This window comes from Acinonyx jubatus, chromosome A2, assembly GCF_027475565.1.
Source record: "Acinonyx jubatus isolate Ajub_Pintada_27869175 chromosome A2, VMU_Ajub_asm_v1.0, whole genome shotgun sequence".
In the NCBI taxonomy this organism is placed as follows: Eukaryota; Metazoa; Chordata; class Mammalia; order Carnivora; family Felidae; genus Acinonyx; species Acinonyx jubatus.
In genome coordinates, this window is record NC_069383.1 from 23,896,612 (window position 1) to 23,924,154 (window position 27,543).

Genomic DNA, 27,543 nt, shown 5'->3' on the forward strand with positions numbered 1-27,543 from the left:
AAGCACCAATGTGCGGTCCTATTTCAATTCAATTTCTTACTCTTGAACTTCCCACTGCTGTTCTCTTTCTCCTTTTGCTTCTACATTTGATTCAGGACTTCTTGTTGTGTCCCATATATTCCTGCAAACCTCCCTGAAACTATTTCCGGAAAAGGTGGGCGTATAAATGAATAAACTCCTAAAAAGAATAGGGAAAAAAAAAAAACAAAACAAAACCCATATGCTAAAACTATTCAAAAAATATCCTCCTTTTCTAGGACTTTCCTTTTTTTCTGGACAATCAGAACAACTAGAAAAACAAATTTCCTCTTGACTCTTTTCCATTTGGTTCTGGACATTTATACATCCAAATCTAGATCAGCGGTTTTTAACTGGAGGGGAGGGGGCAGGGGGTGGTTTGGCCTCTCAGGGGATATTTGTGTCTGGAGACATTTTTCGCTATCACGACTGAGGTCTGTTGGCATCCAGTGGGCAGCGGCCAGGATTGCTGCTAACATCCTACAATCCAGTAGACAGCCCCCTGACGACAAAAAATTATCTGACCCAATATATCAATAATATGGAGGTAAAGAAACCCTGGTTTAAACATACCTAACCAGGGCGCCTGGGTGGCTCAGTCGTTAAGCGGCCGACTTCAGCTCAGGTCATGATCTCGCGGTCCGTGAGTTCGAGCCCCGCGTCGGGCTCTGTGCTGACAGCTCAGAGCCTGGAACCTGTTTCAGATTCTGTGTCTCCCTCTCTCTGCCCCTCCCCTGTTCATGCTCTGTCTCTCTCTGTCTCAAAATAAATAAACGTTAAAAAAAAATTAAAAAAAAAAACATACCTAACATAATCTTCTGTAAAGCCTTAGTATATATTATCATGTTCCTAAACTAATAAAGTGACTTTAAACTTGAAAAGGGCACTGTCTACGTTAAATGTACTTAACATGCCTTCAGTTTTTATATCATTACCCTCCACCTTTACCACAGGCACCATCCTCAAAATCTTCCTGCTCCCTACTCCATGGCTTCCGGACTCCAAAAATGTGTTGTCCCCTGCGTAGAAGGTACCAGTAAGACCCTGTACTTGGCTAAGGCTCTTTTTGGCCTGAGTTGCCGCCCCTCCCCCGCCGGCTCCCAGAGGAGCCGCATCTCACGAGGGCTGGGTTGCTCCCAGCTTGGGACCACTGCCCCTCCCTCTGAGGGTGTGTGGAATAAGGTGGGAAGGGACTGTGTGGAAAGGTTTCAGGACAGACCTAGGAGAGGCCAAGGGTGCAGCCACTTGGCCTGGGTAGTGCGAGTGAGAGGGCCTGGGTGTCTTTGGCCTACATCAGCTGCCTTGGCAGGCCGAGCCCAAGGGTTCCTGTCAGAACCGTGTACAGAGGTGGGCACCTCAGCTGAGCCCTGAAGACAGCAGAGGCTGATTCGCTCCACTCAGCACGGTCTCACGGGCCACCTGCCCTGCCCAGAGGTAGACACAGCCTTAGGGATGGCCTCTGGCCCCGGTCATAAGGGCCTGCCCAGGACAGAGGACCAGCTGACTCAGGCAACCTAGTGGAAACCCAGTGGCCTTGTAATTCCTGGATGCTTGACCGGGTCTCTGCCAGGATCCTACCTGCGGGCGAGCGTCTGTGGAGCGTGTGTGTATCTGTATGCACGCATGTACGTGGGGACGTCGTCTCCACAAATGGCTGACAAGACTCCTTCTAGCCTTTCTAGCTCAGGATTCAAAGGACATAGACTTTAGTCCTAAGGGGTGGCCTTTTGGAGTTCCAAGTGGCCTTTTGGAGTTCCAAATGGAAAGCCAGAAGTGTTTGCCCAGCTCCTCTAACCTGCTGGGAATCAAACTCAAAACTCTTTCTCTGCTGCCCTGGATGGCAGCCGAAACAATCTGCTCAGGCTTCACATCTGAAGCACCTCTTGCTTTTTGCTGGGCTCCTTGGTTAGTCCTCCGTGCATAGCTCAGCAGGCAGCCTAGCATTTGAGGGGAGTTTGCATGCAGAGTTGAAAGCTTCCTCTCCTGTGGCTTCCTTCCTTTTAGAAAACCCACCTTCAGTCTTCAGCTACTCTGGGGTCCCCCAGACTGTCCTCTGACTGCAAGCCATAACAGCTGGGCCTTGCTGCTTGAATTCCAGCTGTCCCTTGCCATCTAGACTGGGGAGTGCCCTCAGGAAAGAATCCACTTTAATGGAGATGGTTCTGGTCATTCAAGGATTGGGTCCTTGACATCTCTGCCTGCTTTAGGGTACTTGATAGCACCTTCCAGTAGTGGTTTTTCGTGTTTTGTCCGGAGTTGATGATTTTTACCCACGGGAGGGATTCATCTGATACAAACTGCTATGCCATCAGGGGGCCATCCTTTCACGTATCCGTATTTAAAGTGTGTCACCTTTATCTCTGCATTCTGGGTCTGCGGAGGTGGGGAAGACGGTACATTCAGAGCTGAGGTATAGTGTTGAGTGTAAGCACAGGTGGAGGTTAGAGCACAGCTGGCCTCACTGGGTGGGAGGGCTGCACGGAAGAGGTCTTGACTTAGGCTGCGAGAGCCCGGCAGGACTCCAGGGCAGATGGGGCAAGACCGTGGTAACTTGAGTACTGCTGAGCTAAAGGCGGGGGGCCCGTGAGCAAAGCAACCTCAGACGGGCTGGGGGCGGGGTGGGGTCTGAGTAGAAAACATACATCCTCTGGGTAGACTCAACACGAAGAAACAGAAGCAGCCAGGGAGGCCTTAGACTTCAAGCATTTTCAAGGTGCCCCGTACCCATCTGTGAAGGCTGTTGACTAAGGTGCTCCCTGGGTGCTCCCCGTTCCCTGCCCCTTCCTGCAGCCTGAGGCGGGTTCCCAGGCTGGCCATGAGCCCAAGACCCCTGGAAAGGGAGACTTAGGGGCCACCTTCCACAAAAGAGCAGATGGGTGCGGAAACCTGTAGGGACGTGGTGGTGCCAGAAGCCAAATGCAAAGTCGTGCCCTCAATAGCGCCATTCAGAGAACGCACACACAAAAAAGTGATGAAGCATCTCTATTAAATATGGGTCAGCATCTCCCAGTTGCAGTGAGCTGACTCCTCCTATTCATTCCAGCACCCAGCACTGCATGTCGATTCTTTGAGCCCAATATTTTTATCCTCTCAACACGCAATCGGCTTTGGGCCCACAAAAGAAGGTTTAGGTGGGGGCTTGGACATCTCTAATCTCAGAATTTGTCCTTAGGAGGCTTAGGATCAGTACTGATCGTTCAAGGAGACCAAAAGTGGCTTTGGAGAGAGGGTTCTTTGCAAGGTGGGGGAGAAGTGGCGGGACGGTACTCTATAAGAGGAATCAGAGGGTGGGGGGCGTCCCATGAGTAAGATGTCAGGGGAGGAGGAGTTTTATCTGTTCAAGAACATTTCCTTGGTGGGGCCATGGGATGGGCCTCAGTACCACATTGCCCCTGTCTGGGCCTTCCGCCTCCAGGCGGTCTTCATGGGCTTTGTCTTCTTCGTAGGAACACCACTCAATGCCACGGTGCTGGTGGCCACCCTCCGCTACAGAAAGTTGCGGCAGCCACTCAACTATATTCTGGTCAATGTGTCCCTGGGGGGCTTCCTCTACTGCGTCTCCTCTGTCTCCATCGTCTTCATCACCAGCTGTCACGCGTACTTCATCTTTGGCCGCCATGTTTGTGCTTGGGAGGCCTTCATGGGCTGTACGGCAGGTACGCAGGGGAAGGAGACTGGGTGGGGGAGACAAAGGACTGCTCTAGGATTGGAACCAGGAACCAGATTGTTGGGTTAGAGTGGGCCCCTAAAGAGGAGTCTGGGGAAAAGGAGTTTGGTGCTTTTTCTCACCGGGGTGTAAAGCAGCAGAGACTAGAAGTCTGACCAATTGAGTCCCAAACTCCACACCAACCATCAGTCCAACCCTCTGTCTCCCTATGCTTGCTCCACCCTGTCAGTATTCCATTCTGTCTGCCAGGCCGGGTGGGCCCATCTACCCCCAATTACCCTCACATTTCACTACAGGTCTGGTGACAGGCTGGTCACTGGCCTTCCTGGCCTTTGAGCGCTACTTGGTCATCTGTAAGCCCTTCGGCAACTTCCGCTTCAGCTCCAAGCACGCACTGATGGTGGTCCTGGCTACCTGGACCATTGGTATTGGCGTCTCCATCCCACCCTTCTTTGGCTGGAGCCGGTGAGAGTGTAGGGCAGTGGTGCTAATTTAGCTAGGAGCTCAGGTTGGCGTGGGTGGAAAGAATTGGGGATAACCTTTGTCTCTGACCTCCACTTTTAACGAGCGGGTGGAGTAGGTGAGGGCAAGGGCTGTGGGAGGCAACTGCTAACGTTTATCCTGCAGTTGGAATTGCTATAGCCTCAGCTGGTAAAGACAGAAACTGCCCCTGCCTGAAGGTCCGTGGGCATCCTCTGGGTTCTAAGTGGAGAGCATAATCCAGGATCTCAGCTCCACTCCACTCATTTCTGTGGTGAACCCCGCGGTGAGCAAGTGCCTGTCCAGTGGGTGAGTGCTTGGTCCCATGCAGGTTCATCCCCGAGGGCCTGCAGTGTTCCTGTGGCCCTGACTGGTATACCGTGGGCACCAAATACCGCAGCGAGTACTATACCTGGTTCCTCTTCATCTTCTGCTTCATCGTGCCTCTCTCCCTCATCTGCTTCTCCTACATGCAGCTGCTGGGAGCCCTCAGAGTCGTGAGTGATTTGTGTGAGGCTCAGGGAGGAGGGGGTCGGGGGCTCCAAGATGGGAGGGAAGAATGGGTGAGTGCTTCAGAACATAAGACCTCTGGGGGCATCTGGCTGGCTCAGTCGGAAGAGCACACAATTCCTGATCTTGGGGTCGTGAGTTCGAGGCTCACGTCAGGTGTAGATTACTTAACAAACTTAAAAAAAGAAAGAACGTTTGACATCTGGAAATGTTCACAGCCAGGTAGAGGAGATGCCTGAAAGCAGTGAAGGAAGTGGGGGCAGGGAGAATGATGAAATGGTGTGAAGAGTAGGGTGGGGTCCTCTCTGCTCAAATGTGTGTCAAGAGATTCTTGTGATCCCTTCCAACGTCAAAGACCAGACAGCCATCTCCATCTGGTCTTCCTCAAGGAAGGAGAACAGGAGGCGCTAGGCCAGAAGCTGGGACAGAGAGAGGCAACTGGAGCGGATGCCGCCCTGGTGGAAAAGGGTTGAGATCTGGGAGTTGAGGGCCGGGAAGAGGATGTTTCTCTGTGCTCTGCCCAGGTCGCAGCCCAGCAACAGGAGTCAGCCTCAACCCAGAAGGCAGAGCGGGAGGTGAGCCGCATGGTGGTGGTGATGGTGGGATCCTTTTGTGTCTGTTACACACCCTACGCTGCGATGGCCATGTACATGGTCAACAACCGTAACCATGGGCTGGACTTACGGCTTGTCACCATTCCTGCCTTCTTCTCCAAGAGTGCTTGTGTATACAACCCCATCATCTACTGCTTCATGAATAAGCAGGTAAAGCTCTCTATTTACATTCCTATGAGACTCTAGTTCATGAGACCTGGTTCTTTTCTCACCAATGACTTTTAATTCAGAGCACCTTGGACTCTACTCAAAAGGTTTCTAGGGGTGAACAAGGGAAGCTCTCGGTAATAAGCACAGGGAGAAAGGCTTGGTCATTGAAACAATGTAATAGAACCCAGAGAAAACAGAATTTGAGCCATAAAAGTCAGGTTGCTCCAAAGGGAAGGATGAGAAGTGGAAGGGTTTTGTTTTCTTGACAAACAAACAGATTTAACCATCACCCTAAATTCCTAGTGCTTCCATTTCACAAGTTCTTAATCCTTCCCAACTTCCAGCCTGCAGGAGCATATGCAAAGCACAGAAATAACAACATATGCGTAAGTCTCTAAAACAGTTTATCATCTGAAGGTACCAGGTGGCCTCCTATCCCAAATCCTGAATCTGAGCTAATAAAAAAACCCAAGCTCAGATGAATCTAGGAGAGTTCCTATCTTGTGGGGCAAACCCCCTGCTTTGAGAATGCTTAATAGCTGTTTTGTTTCCTTCGTCTTCAGAGATGGGACTCAAAACTCCTGGATGGAAACAAAATTGGCAATCCTTTTCAATTGGGAGCACCTTCTAGTAATGGAGGGGTGGGTGGGTAGGCCTACTCTGGCACCACTTTTGAGTGTCTTATTGAGGCAGGTTGCTTTGTGAGGTTTCCCAACAGTGGAACCTCTGAGCCAAAATGTGGAGGGATTACTGTTGTAGGCCCTGCAGTAGCTCTCAGGATTGGGAAGATGTATTCAAAACCACGAGGAGATGCTGGGTATATGGCACTGTGCGAGGCTTTGGAGATACGGAGAATGAGATCTCTTGCCATTTCCCGATGTCGTCTCTTCTGTACTGGTCTGCATGGGACTAACTCCAATTCTGCCCTTTCCTTCCAGTTCCGAGCTTGCATCATGGAGATGGTGTGTGGGAAGTCCATGACAGATGATTCTGAAATGTCCAGCTCCCAGAAAACTGAAGTTTCTGCTCTCTCTTCCAGCCAGGTTGGCCCAAACTAAGGAGCCATATTGGCTTATTTGCAGCAACTAGGATTTCACATTTAGGGAATTCCTTCTTTCTCTCAAAAACCAAGCTACTAACAAATGCAGAAGATGGGAAGGGGAATATGGCAAATTTGGGGCATCAACTTCCCATTTTCCTACCATTCCTTTCCTGCCTACAAAGCTGCTGTTCCAGCTGGGTCTACTACAGACCATTCCAAAGGCCATGTCAACAATCCTCCAACTCTAAGTGGCACCATTGACAGCACCTGAGAGCTGATTTCTACATATGGGGCAACTATAAAGGAGGATGGCTGATTTTTCAGTGTATGGGTAACAATTATCTTCCTTTTCAAAAACTTTTTTCCCCCCTTACTGGAGCTCTAAGATGATACAATCTGAATTAGAACAAACATAAACATCTTAGAAATGGGAGAGATAGAAAGAACAAACTAAACCTCAAGTAGGCCCAAAATAGGGGTTTGAAAGAACTTCTTTATGCCATTACCGCCAATCATCACTATAGCTCTGGCAGGGACAGCTGTGTCCAGAAGCTCCTGAGCCAGCATGAATTATTCCAGGTGCTCCCCACCCAATTTGGCTAAACCTATATATCTGTCTTCAGCTGTGTATTAATAGTTAATTCTCTTCATGTTCTCAGAATGAATTTACACACCTTTATACAGTTTATAATGTTCAAAAAGTGTTGAAAAAACTGTTTTACCTTGTACTTTATGCTCCCCCTGTAAAAGCCTTTTTGAAATAAAAATCAAGATAAATGTCGTGTGTACATTCAGGAATGCCTTGTGTTTGGTATCAGATAATTATGTAATGAGCAGCTGGGCTCTTCTCCAGTTATACAGCCTAAGGAAAGCAGAGAAGGGGTACAGCTGTAGTGAGAAGGATGACAGAAGATTTCAGAATTAAGAAAGGAGTAATTAATCTGGGAGAAGGCAGAACTTATCTGGGATGGGAGGGAGTACAGTAAACCTCTAGGAGACCTCCTTTTCTTTGACATTTTATAGCACCTGTAATTCTAAGCAAGAGTTCCACTTCTTAAAAGAATAAAGGACATATGTACCCCACAACGAATGTAAACAGTTTTATTTAGAAACAGATAGGTACCTGTTTGCATTAGAGAATATAAAACTTGGGTTTACACTCTATAAAAAATAACCAGTATCCAAATCCAAGAGAGCTAGCATTCACAGAACACACAATGTGGGTGTGTAGCCACTGTTCACCAGCCTCAGGCTTGACTTAAACCAAAAAGATAATCCAGGGGGATCATTAGAGATTAGAGTATAACACTTGCTGCTGAGCACCCAGCATCCAGAAGTTGCCATTTTAGCGTATGAAGGTTTGCTTTCTAAGTGAGTAACTTTAACATAAGGCCTGGGTTCTCTGTACCTAGTGAGCTGTGAGGCTGTCTTGCCCCACAACTCATGTGCTCTCTTTAATCCCAGTTGACATTATTATCTCTGATCTTAACAGTAAAAATGGGGAATCTGGAGAGCAGAGATTTCCACTCCCCTATGCTGGGGTTAAACTTTAAAAGAGTTTATCTACTCTCAAGAGCTCAATGCAAAGGCCAGGATGAAGTTACATGATAATCCGGCATTTTACCAGGCCAAGTAGTCCACTTCAACATGATCATGGAAGACCAAAGGATACACCTAGGTTCAGATTATAATAATCACCCAGCACCACCTGAATGTATTATCCATAAAGATATATGAAATAATAAAGGTTAGATATACATACATTTATCTTAATAACCTGAGGGCTAAAAAAGTTTGGAATACAATTCTTCTTCTCAAAAGAGGTCCATCTGTAAGAAAGGGACCAAAAAAGACAGAGTTCGTGTTACATAAAATATGGGCAAAGTGTGTTGGGAACAGAAGGTGGCTTCTTCAGCTCTTTCTACAATGTCCCTCTTTGACAAGGATTGGCAATCTGCTGATCCATGATAAACTTTTTGGGGGCAGTGGGGAGAAGGGGAAATGGGGGCAAAGGGAGTGTTGGGTCAAAGGCAAGAAGGTTGAGCAATGGTCCTCAAACCAAAGAGTCCTCTATGTAGGCCCTCTCATCTTTGAGTCTGAGTTCAAGCTCTTCAGCTGACACCGAAATAGGCCTGGTAGTAAGTGGTTAGCATTCTGAGGTATGAGGATCCCTGGTAAATTCAGCAGCATGTGGTTTTTGGAAACCAGCCCACAAGATAAGAACACTGCAACCAAGCTCCTAACTAATACTGCTATTTAACCACTGTCTGAAAGAGAAAGGAAAGAAAAAAAAAATCCCCAATACATTGGGAGGTTGTAAGCTTCATTTCATATAAGGGGGTCCAAATAATCTATTTTAGGGTTTCTTAACAGAACCCTCATTCAGTGATTTCTCTTGTTAAAGGCACTTTCAATGACATAATTGGAAAGGAATACAATTTGCAGTGAAAGCAAGATTAATTCCCAGAACACCTGGGGAGACAGGAGCTGAATGGGGCACTTACAGTGATTCAATAGGCAAGACAGTCTTGAGCACTTCAACAGACGCACACCCAGAAAAAAGTGCCCTGAAAACACTTGTATTTTTCCCTTAATTTTCCAGCTGTTTCTATGTATAACTCTGTAAAGAGATCACACTCACTACTTGATTTTCAAGACACTGGCCCTAACTCTTCCCACCACAGCTGTGCCCAGCAAAATTAGCAAACAGCTAGTCCTACTGGGAAGAAAAAAAATGAACAAAATCAAGTCGAGCCAAGCTTCCTGACAGCACAGGGATCTGTCCTTACCCAGATAATGCCACGATCAATTGCTGGACCTATAGCAACTGAATGGACTATGTGGCCCCTACTACTTATAAAACATACTTTCAACAGGCAAGGTTAAGTGTTCTCTCTCTAAATATTAATTGTGGGGCATTTTTTTTTTCCCTTTTCTCTCTCCTAAACATTTCTTATTGATCTCAGGCTTTAAAAAATTAGTTAAGTCAGAATTATAAAAATTATATGGCAAGGGTTGAGAAAGAGTGAAGGGCTAATATTTGCCTACAAGCGTGAGTTGAGGATGTTGATCCTTCATATCATACTCCCAACCAGAGAACAAATACAAAAATAAACACACCATGTTATACATAATACAAAGTGTAAATCTACAAACACAAGTGTACTAATTAGAGTTGTTCCTCAGAAGCACGGTTCCCTCCAGTCCCTCAAAGAGGAGGAGGAATGGGGACGGGATGGTTTTCATTACGCCTTTTCAGGTCTTAAAAAAAGTTTGTAATAACAGTCTCAGTAGCGCAAACAATTTCATGTGAAACCAGAAGCTGTAAAAATAAATTACTTTTGAAGAAATGCAGGTTCTTCTGTCTGCAGCTCAGAACTCATCGTGTCGTACTAAGGCCTCACCAAAATCTGTGGCCTGGCTGCCCACAAATAAATCATACTTGTCAACAATCTCCTCCTTGGTAAGCTTGCCATCCTGAAACCAGAGAGAAGAGTGAATTGCGGCAAAACAGATTTCCCATTTCAAATTTAGAAACACTGCTATAGAACAAAAGGGGTTAGGATTTGAGATTCTAATTCCACTAAATTAAATGGGAACTCAATCCTCATCCCTGACCCCTTCCACATACAGAGGGAAGAAAGCAACAATACATTTTTCTTAAGTTAAAACTGGAAGAATGGAAATAATATAGCTCAATAACTTAATGCTAGAGATATGTCAAGCAAGATGTGGGACATCTTCTAGGTATAGGTAAGAGATAGGAAGAACTGGGTAAAATAAAGTGAATCAAGTCACTGCCTCACAGGAACAATGAAATCTGCTAACATCCTTACATAGTCCTCACCCCCACTACACTGTAGCCACCAATCAGATTCCAGACATAACCCCAAATGAAGGCTGAGACACTCATCTCAAACATTACGTAAGCCAGATTCCCAAGATTTGACCTTACGAGTTTCTTTTTCTCACATAGCTCAGTCAGGACACAGCACTTGGCTACTTTAAGTGACTGAAGCAAGAACTCAAAACAGACCGACCCTTAAAAAGGCTTGATGATAAAACACTGCATTTGAAACAGAAGACAGGCTTAGACAGGAGAAATATTCAGAATGCAAACCCCGCCCCTGTCTTTAGATTGACTTTCAGCTCACTCTAAGCAAAGCATTCATATTGCTGAAAAGGTGACAGGGCTTAGTGATAATACCACTCTTTTAATGAACCAAATGCCTCAGATAATTGATTGAGGACAATTTTAACAGGCTCCAGAGAAAAGGTGATTTACAACATAACTACTAAGAATTTAGTTTTAAAAAGCATATTTAAGAAGGAAATGATCAGGGTGCCTGAGTGGTTCAGTCGGTTGAGCGTCCGACTTCGGCTCAGGTCATGATCTCACGGTTCGTGACTTTGAGCCCTGCATTGGGCTCTGTGCTGACAGCTCGGAGCCTGGAGCCTGCTTCAGATTCTGTGTCTCCCTCTGTCTCTGGCCCTTCCCCTCTTGAGCTCTGTCTCTCTCAAAAATAAATAAACATTAATAAAAAAAATTTTTGTTTAAATAAAAAAAAATAAAAATAAAAAAAAAGAGGGAGATGACCAACTTTAAGTAGGGAAAATGAGCCTATGATAGATAAAAGAACAAAGGAAATAATGGGGAAAAAAAATTAGGGAAAATTTCCTGGGGATCCAAAGGTAACAGATGAAGCACGCTGGGCACAGGCTACGTACAGAGGCTCTTTGCTGAAGCCAAATGCCTCCAATGGTGTGAACACTGGGCAAAGGGATTTCTAAAATGAGATCAGATAGCTAGCACTGCCCTGTAAGTTTTCAATCGCCAACTTAAGATTTGCAGCAGACTTAGACTAATTAAGACCTTACATGCTCTATGTACCTCAACAGGAATGTTTTAGGTAATCCCCTAGAAACAGACTTTGATCACTGCTAGGTTGTTTGGGCCTGGCCAGACTTACCTTGTTCTGGTCTGATTCATACACTAGGTGTCTGGCTTCTGCCTCTGCATGATCATAGTCTGAGGGGAGGATCCAGTCTTTGGTCTCTTCCTTGTCCATCTTCCCATCACGGTTCTTATCTCGAAACTCAACAAATTGTTCTCTTTCTGTCTTTACCCATTCTGGCTCATCAGCATTTCCATCATGGCTGTACATGTCACCTACGTACATAGACATACATAATACAAAAGGTGAGTATTTTTCCCAAGACTGCCACATGCTAATCTGGCTTAACTTTTCCCCTATCTGGAACGTAGTAGCAGTTACAAGGCTATTTTATAGGTCAGAGAGGCCTGAGAAAGCAAGGCATTTTCCTGAGGTTTAACTAATGACCTTTAAGAATATTTCCAGCTGTTGATTTTGAGTTAGTGAGTCCAAAAAGAATCCTTAGCCCTTAAAAATTGAAAAAATAAAGGGAGATGACTAACATCCAGAAAGATAAAGGCTAACTTTCAAAAGATAGTTGTTTCCTACATTCCTTTTCAATCCAAGGTAACTAGTTAAACCTGACTATTGGTATTAGAAAGGTGCTATTTTAAATTCTCAAGAAAACTTGAGAAGTGTAGACTAGAAGCCCAAACTGTCTACCAATTACTAAGTATATTTCAGAACATTTTTTAAGAACCTACTTCTAAAAATAATGGGTATATTCTTATATAGCCATAATGTCATTATCATGTTTCACAAAATCAATTTTTTGGTATTACTGAATACTCAGTCCAAATCTGAATTTACTATTATCTTCTAAAGATAGTTTGTTCAAATTACTTCTATGAATGCTGGTGGCTAAGAAGTTGTTAATGTATACCTGAATTTTGCTAGATTTAAGAGTTAAGGTACTTTGAAATTCAGTATTTGCAACCAACAGAGATTCTTCTTTACAGCTATTTAAAGATACCAATTTTAGGGGCGCCTGGGTGGCTCAGTCGGTTAAGCGTCCGACTTCAGCTCAGGTCACGATCTCGTGGTCCGTGAGTTCGAGCCCCGCGTCGGGCTCTGGGCTGATGGCTCAGAGCCTGGAGCCTGCTTCCGATTCTGTGTCTCCCTCTCTCTCTGCCCCTCCCCCGTTCATGCTCTGTCTCTGTCTCAAAAATAAACGTTAAAAAAAAAAATTTAAAGATACCAATTTTAAAACGTGCAATAAAATACTGTTTTGTCAAAATTTTTTTAGACTTATGTGAATGAAAAAGTCTGAAGATTCCTGAGGTATATACATCAGTGTATGTGCATTGTATGCAAGGTACGGGAGCATACCTTATATACGTCTAAATGGTTTCCAGCAGTTCTAAGCAAAGGTATTTAGTTGTGGTAAAGGTTTTATACGTAGGAACCCACAAAATGGAGACGGCCCAAGTCACAAATCTGAACACAAGTTAGCCTGCACTTAGAGGAAACACCATACTGCCAAGGAAATTTAACGTACACCAATCACAATCCTCCAACTCATATTCAGCTACTTTACCTGACCCTAGAAAATAGGACCTGCTAGCCAGTCATGCTGTTTCTACGCTGCTGCTTCTAATGCTTTATAAAACTCGGCTCTTGCCCAAAATCCCTTGGGAAGAGAGAGCGCTCCACTGCTTGTTGGGCACAACGATCCCCAGTCTATAGGCTGTTTTCCCTTGAATAAAGGATGAACTCATTACTAAAATGTATTATTGTCACCTGACAGTTGGTACTGTCATTTTCCTGAACTTGAGGGCTAAGAGTAGAACTACTTCTGTTTTGTTTTTTTTTTTAACGTTTATTTTTGAGACAGAGAGAGACAGAGCATGAACGGGGGAGGGTCAGAGAGAGAGGGAGAGACAGAATCTGAAACAGGCTCCAGGCTCTGAGCAGTCAGCACAGAGCCCGACGCGGGGCTTGAACCCACAGACGGTGAGATCGTGACCTGAGCCGAAGTCGGCCACTTAACCGACTGAGCCACCCAGGCACCCCGAACTACTTCTGTTTTAAACAAAGGAGGAGTACCTCAGGACAGGACTTGCCTGTTTTTTTCTATGCTACAGCACATTCAGAAAATGTAATATTTGTATGATCCACCGGGCCAGTGCCCTGCCTTAGCTGTCCTGTGGGTTGAGACCTTTCATAGTACACATGTGGGGAAATTCTGAATTACAGAGGAAATAAATTTGTGCTTAAAAGACATACTTTTTTTTAAATATATATTTTTTAATGTTTGTTTATTTTTGAGAGAGACAGTATGAGCAGGGGTGGGTCAGAGAGAGAGGAAGACAGAATCCAAAGCAAGGTCCTTTCAGCACCGAGCCCAACGTGGGGCTCAAACTCACGAACCATGAGATCATGATCTGAGCCGAAGTCGGATGCTTAACCAACTGATCCACGCAGGCCCCCCAAAAGACATCCTTTTAATAGAAACTAGAATATACAATGTAATGTAAGTGCATTTCAAAGATAGATGAGTAAGGATAAAAATAATACTATTTAAATTTCTATTTAAAAAGGATTTAATCTGTATAATGATACTAAAATTAATTTTTTTGAGATTATGTTAAAATGTTCTTAGGATACATAATGCAATGCTTAGAGATGAAATGAGATGATTGGAATTTACTTCAAAATAATAAAAAAAGTAAGGAAATGGATTGGTTACAGATGTGAAGGGATCGGCCATGAGTAGACGGCTGTTAGGGCTGGGCATAGGTACATGGAATTCTAATTTTGTACATGTTTGCAATGTTCTACAACAAGTTTAAATAAAAAATTCAACAGCATAACTCTGGGGACTTCTTATTAATGCTAAATGTAAGAGGCACTGACCATTTGTTTATGATCTCTCTCCTCAATAGGGCAGAAACTAGCATATCCCTAGAAACTGGAAGATACTGTTTGGGGACTTTTAGGTTTACAAAGTCCAGCATCCCTGGTGTAAGTGTTTATGTTAGTTGATGGTTTGCAAAAGAAATACACACACACACACACACACTTGGTTTAACAGTTTCAAAATACAATTCCTCTGCCCTTGGATATGTATGATGGAGAGGTAGAAAGAAATATCTCCTTATTTGACCTCGATGCTTGATAAATGATGGTACTTACCAGTTATAAAACTTAATTCCTCTCCTCTGGAGGTTCAAATGAATTCCTCAGTTTTAGCAATAGTGATAAAATGGCAAAAGCCAGGAATGAAAAGATAAAATATTTAAAAGTAGAAACAGTCAACTTTGAAGCAGTCTCAGTAAATGCAGCCAGACATTTACTTCCTCTGTGCTGATGAACTCCACTAAAAAGAATCATTTTGGAAAGAAAGAAAGAAGGAAGGAAGGAAGATCTTCCACTGCTCATTCCTTTTTCTCTAAAAAAACTCAGAACACATCACTGAGTCTTTGAAGAATAGTAAATATTCAGGGAGTAATTCAATGGGAATAACCCTAAATATAAAGAGCAAGTATAATTAGATAAAATCTGAGAAAAGTAACTTGCTCAATTCAAGGGACAGGTGGAAAAAAAAAAAAAAAGGGAACAGACGACCTAGACAGAAATTGCAAACAGAATATCGTAGAAAGGAGGAAATACTCTAAGAGAAATCGGCAACTTGGGGTCCCCTAGTCATCCACTGATCTCTTATCCTATTCCCTATATTCTTCTCTTGGGTTTCCTAACACCAGTTTAGGCTCCCTACAACTCTTTACTGTCAATTCCATGGGCATCTGGAATGCACTGTATCAGTGCTATCCAATATGGCAGCCACTGGCCACATGGAGCTATCAAGGACTTCAACTATGGCTGGTCTGATCAGAGATGTGTTGTAAGTATAAAAGATGCTTCTGCAAACAGTATGAAAAAAATTCTTAATTTATATTGATAACATGATGAAAGTAATTTAGATTACTAGGTTAAATAAAATATATTAAAACTAATCATGCTAAGAAATTTTTTTAAGTTTATTTATTTTGAGAGAGAAGCGCACACCAGCCGAGGAGGGGCGGAGAAAGAGGGACAGAGAATCCCAAGTAGGCTTCACACCATCAGCACAGAGCCTGACCCAGGGGTCCAACCCAGGAGCTATGAGATCATGACCTGATTGAGCCAAAACCAAGAGCTGGATGCTTAACCGAATGAGCCACCCAGGAATCCCTAAAAAAAAACTTTTGATGTAGCTATTAGAAAAGTAATAACACGGGGCACCTGGGTGGCTCAGTCGGTTAAGTGCTGACTTTGGCTCAGGTCACGATCTCGCGGTTCGTGGGTTCGAGCCCACTTCAGGCTCTGTGCTGACAGCTCAGAGCCTGGAACCTGCTTCGGATTTGTATCTCCCTCTCTCTGCCACTCCCCTACTCGTGCTCTGTCTCTCAAAAATAAACATTAAAAAAAAATTTTTTTTAAGTAAAAATATATCATGTGGCTCACATTTACATTTTGATTGGACAGTGCTGCTACAGACACTTTATCATGACCCACTATTCCTCATGCTGGTCTGGCTTAATGATGTGCTAAGAGTTGACCCATGGGGTAAATTATTTTTTTTAATGTTTATTTTTGAGAGAGAGAGATAGAGCAAGCAAGCAAGCGAGCGAGCAGGGGAGGAGTAAAGTTGGGGGACAGAGGATCTGAAGGGGAGACTCCACACTGAATGCAGAGAGCCTGATGCAGGACTCGAACCCCCAACTGTGAGATCATGACCTGAGCTGAAGTGGGACGCTCAACTGACTGAGCCATCCGGGCACCCCAAATTATTTTTAAATTTGCATTTAAAAAAATTTCTTTCATTTAAAACAGTTGTTTTTTAATTTTTAAAAAATGTGTATTCTTGAGGGGTGCCTGGGTGGCTCATTCCGTTGGGCCACCAACTTCGGCATGGTTGTGAGTTTGAGCCCTATGTTGGGCTCTGTGCTGACAGCTTGGAGCCTGAAGCTTGCTTCAGATTCTGTCTCCATCTCTCTGCCCCTCCCCTGCTCACACTCTGTCTCTCTCTCTCAAATATAAAAAACATAAAAAATGTTTATTCTTGAGAGAGACAGAACATAATGAGCGGGGAGGGGCAGACAGAGAGAGGGACAGAGAATCTGAAGCAGGCTCCAGGCTCTGAGCTGTCAGCACAGAGCCTGATGTTGGGCTCAAACTCACGAGTTGTGAGATCATGACCTGAGCCTAAGTCAGACACTTAACTGACTGAGCCACCCAGGCGCCCCTGTTTATTTTTAGAGAGAAAGAGAGAGCTCAGACTTGTGGGTGTGCACAGGGAGGGGCAGAGGGAGAGGGAGAGAGAATCTCAAGCAGGTTCCATACCCAGCGCAGAGCCCGATGCAGGGCTCAATCTCACTATGGTAAGATCATGACCTGAGCCAAAATCAAAAGTCAGAATCCCAACCGGCGAAGCTACCCAGGGGTAAATTATTTCTATGGGCAAACACACTTCCACAACTTCTCAGCTTCCTCTAGGAAAAACAGGAGAAACAGACTTACCAATATACTCTTCCAGGTCAATGAAACCATCAGCATTCTTATCTATATCCTCCATTGTTTCCTGGACAAAAGAGAGTAAGAAGAGACTATTAAAGTTAGTATCTGAATGAATTAGTTTAGGCATTTATCATTCATTAAAAACACACATGAACATGTGGGTATGGTTAGGGGCGCGGGAGTGGCTTAGTCGGTTAAAGCATCTGACTTTGGCTCAGATCATGACTTCACAGTTCAGGAGTTCGAGCCCCACATCAGGCTCTGTGCTGACAGCCTGGAGCGTGGAACCTGCTTCGGATTCTATGTCTCCCTCCCTCTCTGTGCTCACCTGCTCACACTCTATCTCTCTCTCAAAAATAATAAACATTAAAAAAAATTTTAAAAACAAACATGTACATGTGTGGGTATGGTTAAAGCATAGGAAGTTGCTGTTTTTCTAGCCAAAAAAAATGGTAAAATATTAACTATTTTTTATGCTTCAACCCTAAATAATTATGAATCTTTTTGGAGGAACACTGGCATTATTTAATAATGACCTATCCCACCAAGCCGATAATGATGTGGAGTAGCCCTAGTCATGAAGTCATTCTAACAGATATGACCCGTAGGTCTGTAACTATGTAGTCTATGTTTTATGTTTACAAAACTATAAAGTCTACAGTTTATGTTTTATTGGTAACTGCCTTCTGTGACAATTCTTCAGTAGTGTCTGATCACTGGTTATGGGATTTTGTTTTAATGTTTACTTTTGAGAGAGAGAGAGAGAGAGAGAGAGAGGGAGAGAGAGAGAGAGGAGAGAGAGAGAGAGGAGAGAGAGACAGAGGGAGAGAGAGACAGAGGGAGAGAGAGGGAGGGAGGGAGAGACGTTGAGTGGTGAAGGGGCAGAGAGAAAGGGGAATAGAAGATCCAAAGTGGGCTTCGCACTGACAGCAGACAACCCCATACAGGGCTCAAACTCACCAACCATGAGATCATGACCTGAGCCGAAACTGGATGCTTAACTGACTAAGCCACCTAGGTGTCCCGGTTATGAGATATTTTTAAAAATAGAATATTCCTAGGGCGCCTCGGTGGCTCAGTCCGTTAAGCGTCCAACTTCAGCTCAGGTCATGATCTTGAGGATTGTGGGTTCGTGCCCCACATTGGGCTCTGTGCTGACAGCTCAGAGCTTGTTTCAGATTCTGTGTCTCCTTCTCTCTCTGTCCCTCTCCTGCTCACTCTCTTCAAAATAATAAACAAACATTAAAAAAAAAAAAAAAAGGATTTTCCTGGGGCACCTGGCTGGCTCAGTCATTACAGCATGGGATTCTTGATCTCGGGGTCACTGAGTTCAAGCCCTACCCTGGAGCTTAGAGCTTACTTAAATAAGTGATTCTCCCAAATACAGTCATTCTCCCAAATAAGTTATTCTCCCAAAAAGAGAAACTGAGTTTCTGCTGAGAATCACTGTTCTCCACCAACCTGTACTACTATGTCTTTCATGTAATCATATTCCTCAGGGTGCAGGAAAGCTGTGAATTCTTCCTTTGTGGCAATAAGGTCTCCATCCTTGTCTGCCATCTTAAATCTCCGCTCATCTCTAACCATCATTTGTTTATAGTTAAAACCATCATCAGGGTCTGGATCATCTAGAAAACAAAACATTTAGGTCAAATTTTAACAGACTTCCACAAAACATGAAAATGTATGGGCTGAGGAATCAATTTCCAAGAAGGATAAACCAAGCAATGAAGAAACAACCTGATTACACAGGTAAAATTGTTAACAGTGTGAAAACATTCAGTTTTGGTCATCAAAGTCAGGTCCAAATTGAATGTAAATGTTTGCCATCCAACATGGAACCCTGGCTCCTTGGCTAACCTAGGTACCGCTTCACTATTTTTGGTGTTAAGGCTACTAGAGGGTTCCAGCTTTCTAGTTATATCTGAGAGGCAGTGGTAGTTTTAAAATCATACTATCTGGGTTTGAATCCTAACTCTACCACTCCTAGCTGTGTGACTGTGGACAAGTAACTGTGCTTCAATCTAAATGGAGGTAATAATGGTGCCTGTCTCATAGGACTGCTATGAGGGTAAATGAGCAAATAAATCTAAGTGCTGAGAATAGTGCCTAGCATATAGCTGGCTTTCAATAAATGTTAGCTATTGCTATTTTTATTAAAGATTCGACTCCCACCGAGAAGCTAGATATCAAAGGTTTTCTATCTCATATTAAGGTCACTTTGATTCAAGCAACAGAACTACTACCGTTTGAAAAGTCACACTTCAGTTTTTTCAGCCAACTCAGATTATCTACCATGAATTACAGGTACCGTTTGCCACCCCTCTCCCTCATTTATGTAAGATTCTAGGATGTAAAACTAGAGTTACGCAAAACAGGTCAGAGGTTGCCTAGGGATAGGGGATAGGGAAGGTAAGCAGGATTATGAAGGGACATGAGGAAATTTTTTCGGGTGATGGATAAGTTCGTTTATCTTGATTGTAAGAATGGGTTCATTGGTATATACCTATGTCAAAACTCATCAATTGTGCATTTTAAATATGTGCAGTGTCCTATATATGCCAATTATACCTCAATACAGCTGTTATAAAAAGTAAACATTAGATTACAACCAAACTGTTTCTGGACCTATCCATCTGTTATGATGTTGAACTATATAAGCAGTAGCTATTTAGTCTCTAGAAGAATGAAATTCAGTTTAAGTTGAAGGAGTTATCTGTAGGAAAAAGCCCAAAATAAATGGACAAAAAAACCTTTTCAATCTGCTGTGTGGACCAAAAGAAAGCATGTGAAGATATCATGAAATGTAAAAGACACCACAATCAAGCTAAGAAACAATTGTTCCTAGAACATATTGCTTAAATAAAGAAAGATATGGCACTGGTTTTATAAAAAAAACCCACAAGGCCCCTTTAACAATAACATCACACTGCTGACTTTTGATACCAAAGTTCAGTCCTTCCAAATTTCAAGCACGGTTTGGAAAACAAAAACAAACTACCACTCTGTTTTGAGAGAGTTTTGGGCAGTTTGAAACTTCACGCTTTGTTGAGCGTCAAAATTCAGTAAGACAGCTTATTGAATCGTGACTATACAGGATACTCAAAACCATAATAGGTTGAAGATGGAGAATTTAAGGAAAATACACTTTTTAAAGATACTAAGTCGTCTCTTCTAAACAAAGTTCCAGTACCGACTCCGTAACAAAACAAAGATAACAGCAGACAACTGACACAACAAGACTAGATTCTTAACTAAGAGCCCTTCTCTCCACCTCAGGGTAAAATGTGGTGACTGGAATCAAGTAGCCTGATAACATGCACACAAAAGATAAAATATTTTATTTTAAATAATTAAATTCATGTGTTTGCTGTCCTTGTTTGGGGTGCCGTATCTATCCTAAGTACCAGCTTATTGTGCTAGCCAGCCTGCAGTTTCAAGTAGGCTCTTGATCTAGTTTTGGGATAGCCAGGATGGATCTTAGTATTCCATATTTTGCTTGTAGCAGAAACAGTGTTAACCTTCCTTTTGTGGAAAGCAGATTAAGACAGATTTTAATTAAAAGCTAAGATGACTTATACCTGAACTCAAGATTAAATCAAGAACATACTCTCACTAAAAAAAAAAACCCTCAGCGCTTCTCTAAGGCACCTCATTACCCCGAGTGCTATCCACCCACATGCCTCCACGGAAAGATGCCTTATAAAGATATTGCTTCTCTAGCCAGTGCTTCAGCTTATTCAGTCTCAGTAGAAATACCCATTACATTGAATCATTTGACCTGAGAGCGCAATGGAGCTCTCAACAGATTTTTATGCACATAATCATACAAAGAGCTTAAAATTCATTTTGGGTAGCAAGTAAGTGCCTAGGTCTGAACTGAGATTTATTAACACACCATTCTGTTTAGATCACCAATAACCTAGCCTTTGCTCTATATTTATAAGTCCAAATAAATCAGGAGGGTGCTGAGTCTCAGCCAGAAAGCAAGAAACACGGGTGCCTATCCATCTGCACTGACTTCTTAATACACATGTTCTTAATTGGGTGAAGGATATGTTTGGTTCTTGGCTAAGTGTCAAGCATGAAGAAAGATTGCCACTTTCGTCTTAGGAATGAGAACAAGCTCAATACAGAAATAAGTCTCTTCACTAGAAATGCATGCAGTCCTGTAATTAACACAGACAGCTGGCTATCCAGTGGGGGAAACAGACCATTATACACTCACTGCTTGTTAATCAGTGGTGGAGAATGCCTGCTTTAACCCAGAAATTTGCCTCATTTCCAGGATAAAAATGCAAGAAGTAACATTTATACATTCTTATCTCAAATTGTAACTACCAAGAGGAATCGCGTAACAAAAACACCCTAATCATCAACTCAGTAAGACTGCCACCTAGCATTCAACAACAGGCAAGTGTAGTAAGTAAAAGAAGATTACTAACAGGTGGCCCAAGCATACAAGCTACCAAATCAACAGAAAGCAATCACATTTGCCTTGAAGCATTTGCATAGCAGGCTGATAAACTCATGTGCCAGAGAAAACAAATGGGAAATTTTCTTTTCTAAACTTCAGTAAGCAGACATACTAAAATTGTTAAATTTTATCAAGGAAAGCTATTTGATCTTTATTTTATCATGGAAGGTCAGTAATTTTCCTATTCTCACCAGTTATACAGGAATCTAGCTTGAATTTCAGGGTCACCACTTTAACGTGACCACGTCAAGAGATATTTCAAAGTCTCTTGCTTTGCATTATTGAAACAATGCCTTTTAGAGGAGATTTGCTCCAAAAATGATCTGAGGGATCACAGAAAGAAAAATTGCTAAAATAATATCTGAAATGCTAAAGATGTAGAAGATGCCGGACCTTACAAAACTAAAATACTTAATATGCACATTTAAAGTTAATAAAGGGAAATCAGTTCACAGCATTTGGACTATTTTTAAAGTGCACAATTTCTTCCTTTCCTTCACTGTGTGACCCATTTGTTTCTTTGACTCAAGACCATGGTCTCTATCAGGCTGACATCTTGCCCCTTACCCAAGTAAGTGCCATAAGTCACGTTTCTGTACTCATCCCAGGAGATTAAGCCGTCTTGATTCATATCAAACTCGTGCCATTGGTTTTCAACATTGTCATATATGTATTTCTTCTGGGCGTGCTTAATCCAGGATTTCAGCTCCCCCTCCGTCACAAACCCATCTTTATCCACGTCTATTTTATCTACAATCATTCTACAAGACAAAACAGTTACGTTTCAAGGTGCCAGCTCCACAAGGCTTTTTCCCCCAGATAGTAGGGACCTACCTAAAACGTAGCCGTAGGTGGCATTTTTATACTCCTCCCAGGAAACGAGGCCGTCCTCATTGAGGTCATGCCCCTTCCACTGTCGCTCTACATCCTCGTAAATCCAGCGCTTTTGTGCAAATTTAATCCAGTCTTTGAGCTCATCCACAGTGACAAACCCGTCCTTGTCGCCATCTATTTTACTTACAATCTTTCTGTAGAAAATGCAGAGAAATCCAGCAAGAGGTTAAAAAGACACAAGGCTCCAGACTTAGCCAGGTGTGTGTTGTGACCACAGGTGTTGCCCAGGGCTAAAGCATGGACATAAAAATTGTCTCCAAAAAAAACCTTCCAGATAAGCAACTGAAAATATTTCTCTTAAGTGGCCTGTTACTGGTAACGAGCCATCTAGACAAGGCAAGCGCAGTCCATGGCTGGTGCACTTACACGCAAAAGCAAACCCAGTCTCATCCTTTTAGGGGTCAGTTACAGCCAATGGTCAGAATCCAGGAGTGAATACCCATTCCTATCTGGGTTCTCCATTCTTTGTATCAAACAACATGCAAATCTTTTTTTTTCTTTGCATGTTGCCCTTTGTGCAGGGGCCACGTTAAACTTAATCTTCTTTGTATCTTTCCAATATGTGTGCTGCCGAAGCGAGCATGACAAGCAAATCCTTATGCTTTTCTTTATTGCTTTAGGAGAATCTGAATTTATTGGTAAATAATCACAAATCACTGATAGGGTTTTCTAAAAATTCAAAAATGTAAACCAGACTTTAAAAAGTTCAGCTGCTTAAAAAAAAAAAACACTTTTGTTAAAAATATAAAGATAACAAAGATAGTTCTGGGATCACTTATACCTCAAGTCAAGATTATTAAAAAACAAAAGCCAAAAAACCAAAACCCACACACATACACAAAAAACACCCCAAAACCAAAAAAGAAAAACAACAACAACACAGGTACACAAAGACAAAAGGACAGATGCATGCTTGTTATAAAAAATAGCTAACAGCTAATTATATACTATGTTGACTTGGATTTTCACATAGAACCACAAAAACAGAGAACTTTGAGGAAATGATGTGGTAAGAATGTCCACCCCTGACATACATGAGATTATGAGAATGTTAACAAGTTGAGAGGGTGAGAATACAGATGATAAAGCAAAACTACAAAGCTAAAGAATCAATATACTTCACCCTTCATGAGCTTTTATTCCAGGCTTGGCATCTCAGTTTAACTTAAGAATTTCAAAATAAGTGCATGATAGGAAAATCCCTAAAGATGCAACCGCTCACTTATAGAGACTAAGACAACCTATGAAAAGTCAACCAAGTGGCCCAGTATGGAATAGGAATTTCAAATCAAGATGTCCAAGTGAAATCTTGGCATACTCCTATGCTCTATTATTTGCAGGATGGACAAAGACTGTCACTTGGTAGCAAATAAGGTCTTTTCCCAGTCTGCATTCGTTTCATGAATACAACATCGGAAAGTGATTAAAATCACAGACTACTAGTGATACGATGAAAAGATATCGTATGATATCATCTTGATATTGGTATGTTGTTAGCTTTAACTGGCTAGTACTTAAACTCTCTAATTTAACAAGCATACTCCTTCACGAAATATGTAATCTTTCAGCTTTTGTTCTAAAGTATTAATAGAAAAGGGAAAGCAGTAAGAAGCTATCTCTTAAATACCTTCCTCTATCTACACGGACATAAAAGTTTTTTTGTAACTTTAACCCTGGAATTTTAAAAAATATTAACACATTAAGTTATACCAGTATTAAAAACTTTTGCATTATCTATAATAGGACCTAGTTTATGTCCAAATGGTACTAACTACCAATAGTGCAATAGTGCTACTGTACCATTAAGAAAAAAAAGGTAAGGTATCAGAATGCCTCCCATTCTCAAATGAAAATTTTAAACAGCCTAAAGAGGGTCACTCAGATAAGGATCTCTCAGATAAAGAGCACATAACTGCTCAAGAGGGGCTGTTGTTAATGAAGTTGGCTGAATGCCATTCCATTTATTCCAACAGAAATATCTCAAATGGTTTAGCCCAGATGTTGGCAAACTATTTCCGAAAAGGGACTGATAGTAAATAGCTTTGATTTTGTGGGCCACATATGGTTTGTCACATATGTCTATACTTTAATAACCATCTAAAAATATAAAAGCCATTCTTATCTTGCTGGCCATCCAGCCTGCAGGCAGCTGTGAAAATACACTGGAAGTGGGTATGTCCCATTTTAGGCACTAGCTCTAAAGGCCGGTGCAAATTTATGAAGCTAATGGTGTTGTTTTCCTGTGACCTACAGATGTAGTTATGATGCCATCAAGTAAGCATTTATTCCAGGGTAGACACAATGCACTTAGTGGACCTTATGTTATTTCTCCTAAGAGGTAACATATGCCTCTACTCTACTTTTTTCAAGAGTCAAAAAGCAAATCAGTAAGTAGGCTCCAGGAGGGTTCATAATATTCCTGAAATATTCAGCATACAAAATCTTATATATATTCCTACGTGCACTGTTCTGAGGAAGGGTCTTTTGCTTTCCTTAGACTCTCAAAGGGGTTGACCTGTGACCTAAAAAAAAGGATGATGAACTGCTCTAGTTCATTTCTAAAGCAACTACACCAAGTGTGAGAACTTTTTAATATTTAGGCTCACCACCTCAAAACAAACAAACCCTCATTTGAAGGACACATAAATGAAAATTAAGTAGACTTAAGACCACTGTGAGTGACTGGGGGAGAATACACACATAAGAAAGTATGTTCTATTTGCCAACATTCTTAAGAAAAAGGGAAAACTAGGGGCGCCTCGGTGGCTCAGTCAGTTAAATGTCTGACTTCGGCTCAGGTCATGATCTCATGGTTCGTGAGTTCGAGCCCCGTGTCAGGCTCTGTGCTGACAGCTCAGAGCCTGGAGCCTGCTTCAGATTCTATGTCTCCCTCTCTCTGCCCCTCCCCAGCTTGTGCTCTCTCTAAAATAAATAAACATTAAAAAAAAAATTAAAAAGAAAAAGGGAAAACTGTATTAAACTGTTTTAAAAATAGTAGTGAATTTTTGCAACTACAGGTATGAAAATGATCTTCTGTCCATCACTTGCTTTCTATATGGATGAAAAAGAGGAGGAGAATCTGTTGTTCCCAACCTCTGGTATATAGTCACCTACCAAAACAATGTTTAAAATGCCACAGTAAGCTTAAAAAAAAAAAAAAAGTTCATCTGGAATCCTTGCTTACAATAGTATATCACCTCATTTGTCATTATCTCCAAAATTTAGGAGAAGCATATAGTACTTGTTCATACATTCTATGAAAAACATGATTTTACCCATCTTATTCTAATCAAGTATGGAGTCTGCTCATGTGTGTTGAGCTTTTGTTATTTACTGATGACAAAAAGGGACGTTGTCTCTACTGAAAAGTGCCAGCAGAGCTACTCCACCACCTATATAGAGCCAGAACACACTGATTAACACCAAGTCTAAAGGCCCTTCATTATTTAAGAGTAACTCTGTGAAGAGCCATGTACAGACCCAAATATGGGTCAGATATGCACATTATTAATAGGTGAGACATGAAGACCGAGAATACTCTCATGCACCCCTATTTTTAGCCCAAATGTTAGCATAGTTACAAGATTAAAATTAAAAGTGAGCATGGTCTCTTAAAATTAGAAAAGCAACCTAACAGAAGACTGAGTCCTTAATGTATTTGTTTTTCCTATTTTCAAATGTTTGGAGATAGTTTCTCATTCTACATAGCAAAATCTTTTGAGTATTTCTGTCAGTGTTTAAGAGTAAAATATTGGGGGCACCTGGGTGGCTCAGTAAGTTGAGCATCCAACTTCAGCTCAGGTCATGATCTCACAGCTCGTGGGCTCAAGACCCGCATTGGGCTCTGTGCAGACAGCTTGCTCGAAGCCTGAAGCCTACTTCAGATTCTGTGTCTCCATCGCTCTCTGCCCCTCCCCCACTCACACTCTGTCTCTCAAAAAAAATAAATGTTAAAAAAAAATCTCTTCGGGGCGCCTGGGTGGCTCAATAGGTTAAGTGTCTGACTTCAGCTCAAGTCATGATCTCACGGTTTGTGAGTTTGAGCCCCATGTCGGGCTCTGTGCTGACAGCTCAGAGCCTGAATCCTGCTTGGGATTCTGTGTCTCCCTCTCTCTCGTGCCCTTCCCCCATGCACACTCTATCTCTGTGTCTCTCAAAAAGGAATAAACATAAAAAAAAAATTTTAAGGGGCACCTGGGTGGCTCCGCCGGTTAAGCGGCCGACTTCGGCTCAGGTCATGATCTCACGGTCCGTGAGTTCGAGCCCCGCGTTGGCTCTGTGCTGACAGCTCAGAGCTTGGAGCCTGTTTCAGATTCTGTGTCTCCCTCTCTCTGACCCTCCCCTGTTCATGCTCTGTCTCTTCCTGTCTCAAAAATAAATAAAACGTTAAAAAAAAATTTTTTTTTAAACTCTTAAAAGAATAAAACATAGTACCGATCAGTTAGCAGATAATCCAATGAAAGGATAGAATTTATTCTGAAGTATCACCCCCAAACAAACCACATAATGTCTTCTAATCAAAGCACTATCCATGATGGCAAAATACTTTTGGAAATTCCTCTGTGGTACAACTTTCCAAACAAACCTCTTGAATATAGTTCAGAAAGTTACACCAATGGTGCTCATTAAGGAGAAAATGTTCACTAAATTAACTAAACTGGGGGCATCCCACTTTGGCTCAGGTCCTGATCTCACGGTCTGTGAGTTTGAGTCCCACGTCGGGCTCTCTGCTGTCAGTGGCAGAGCCTGCTTAAGAGCCTCTGTCCCCCTACCCCTCTCAAAAACAAATAACCTGCATTTCCTTAAAAAACAAGGCTTTAGGAGAGCCAAAAACAAACAAAAAACAAAACAACCCAAAACAAACAAAAACATTCTCAGATGCTCAGAAATTATCAACTGGTATGCCATCAATTTTCCAGGTACAAAGATGCCTGCTAAGACCACAGAACCCAACTATGACCCAGCTGTTACTGAAACGGCAATTAATACTTGGACATTAAGACCATTACTTATTACAATCTTCTAAAAGGCATGATTGGTTTGCTTTTGTTTTTAATTAAGCAAATATCTGAGAATGAAAACAAAGAGGATAAAGGATGTTCTCAGAAATCATCAACTTTATAGAAATTAGCCCAGGGGTCTCATTTGCAGTTTATTATCCACTCAATGGCTTGGCTTGGGGCACAATGAATACTTGGTCACAGATCATTTTTAAAAATTAAAAGTATCGGGGATGAGAAGCCTCCCCTGTAATATTC

At 42.4% G+C, this 27,543-nt stretch overlaps 2 protein-coding genes across 3 annotated transcripts in view; one reads left to right on the forward strand and one right to left on the reverse strand.

Moving 5' to 3' along the window:
• Positions 1-3,043: 3,043 nt before the first annotated feature.
• OPN1SW (opsin 1, short wave sensitive) lies at positions 3,044-9,487 on the forward strand. The gene is made up of 5 exons (XM_015071080.3): positions 3,044-3,674; positions 3,982-4,150; positions 4,497-4,662; positions 5,200-5,439; positions 6,378-9,487. Exons 1-5 carry the CDS (start codon positions 3,320-3,322, stop codon positions 6,495-6,497), a joined length of 1,050 nt encoding a protein of 349 aa, XP_014926566.2. The 5' UTR covers positions 3,044-3,319; the 3' UTR covers positions 6,498-9,487.
• CALU (calumenin) overlaps positions 7,558-27,543 on the reverse strand; it is a 30,680-nt gene continuing 10,694 nt past the window's right edge. The window contains exons 3-7 of one of the 2 annotated variants that reach the window (XM_015071083.3): positions 21,959-22,152; positions 18,376-18,542; positions 16,918-16,978; positions 11,452-11,651; positions 7,558-9,958 (exon numbers count right to left, since the gene is read on the reverse strand). In XM_015071083.3, the coding sequence (XP_014926569.1) occupies positions 9,854-9,958; positions 11,452-11,651; positions 16,918-16,978; positions 18,376-18,542; positions 21,959-22,152 (727 nt within the window). In that variant the 3' untranslated portion in view covers positions 7,558-9,853. Of the gene's footprint in view, positions 9,959-11,451; positions 11,652-16,917; positions 16,979-18,375; positions 18,543-21,958; positions 22,153-22,225; positions 22,420-27,543 lie in introns of both variants that reach the window. The other variant, XM_015071081.3, reaches the window with a different exon arrangement.

Excerpts from the sequence above, each read along its gene's own strand:
- OPN1SW (XM_015071080.3), top strand. The coding sequence starts at position 3,320 with ATGAGTAAGATGTCAGGGGAGGAGGAGTTTTATCTGTTCAAGAACATT. Across the intron at positions 3,675-3,981 it reads CTTCATGGGCTGTACGGCAG|GTCTGGTGACAGGCTGGTCA; the intron begins GTACGCAGGGGA and ends ATTTCACTACAG. Across the intron at positions 5,440-6,377 it reads ACTGCTTCATGAATAAGCAG|TTCCGAGCTTGCATCATGGA; the intron begins GTAAAGCTCTCT and ends CTTTCCTTCCAG.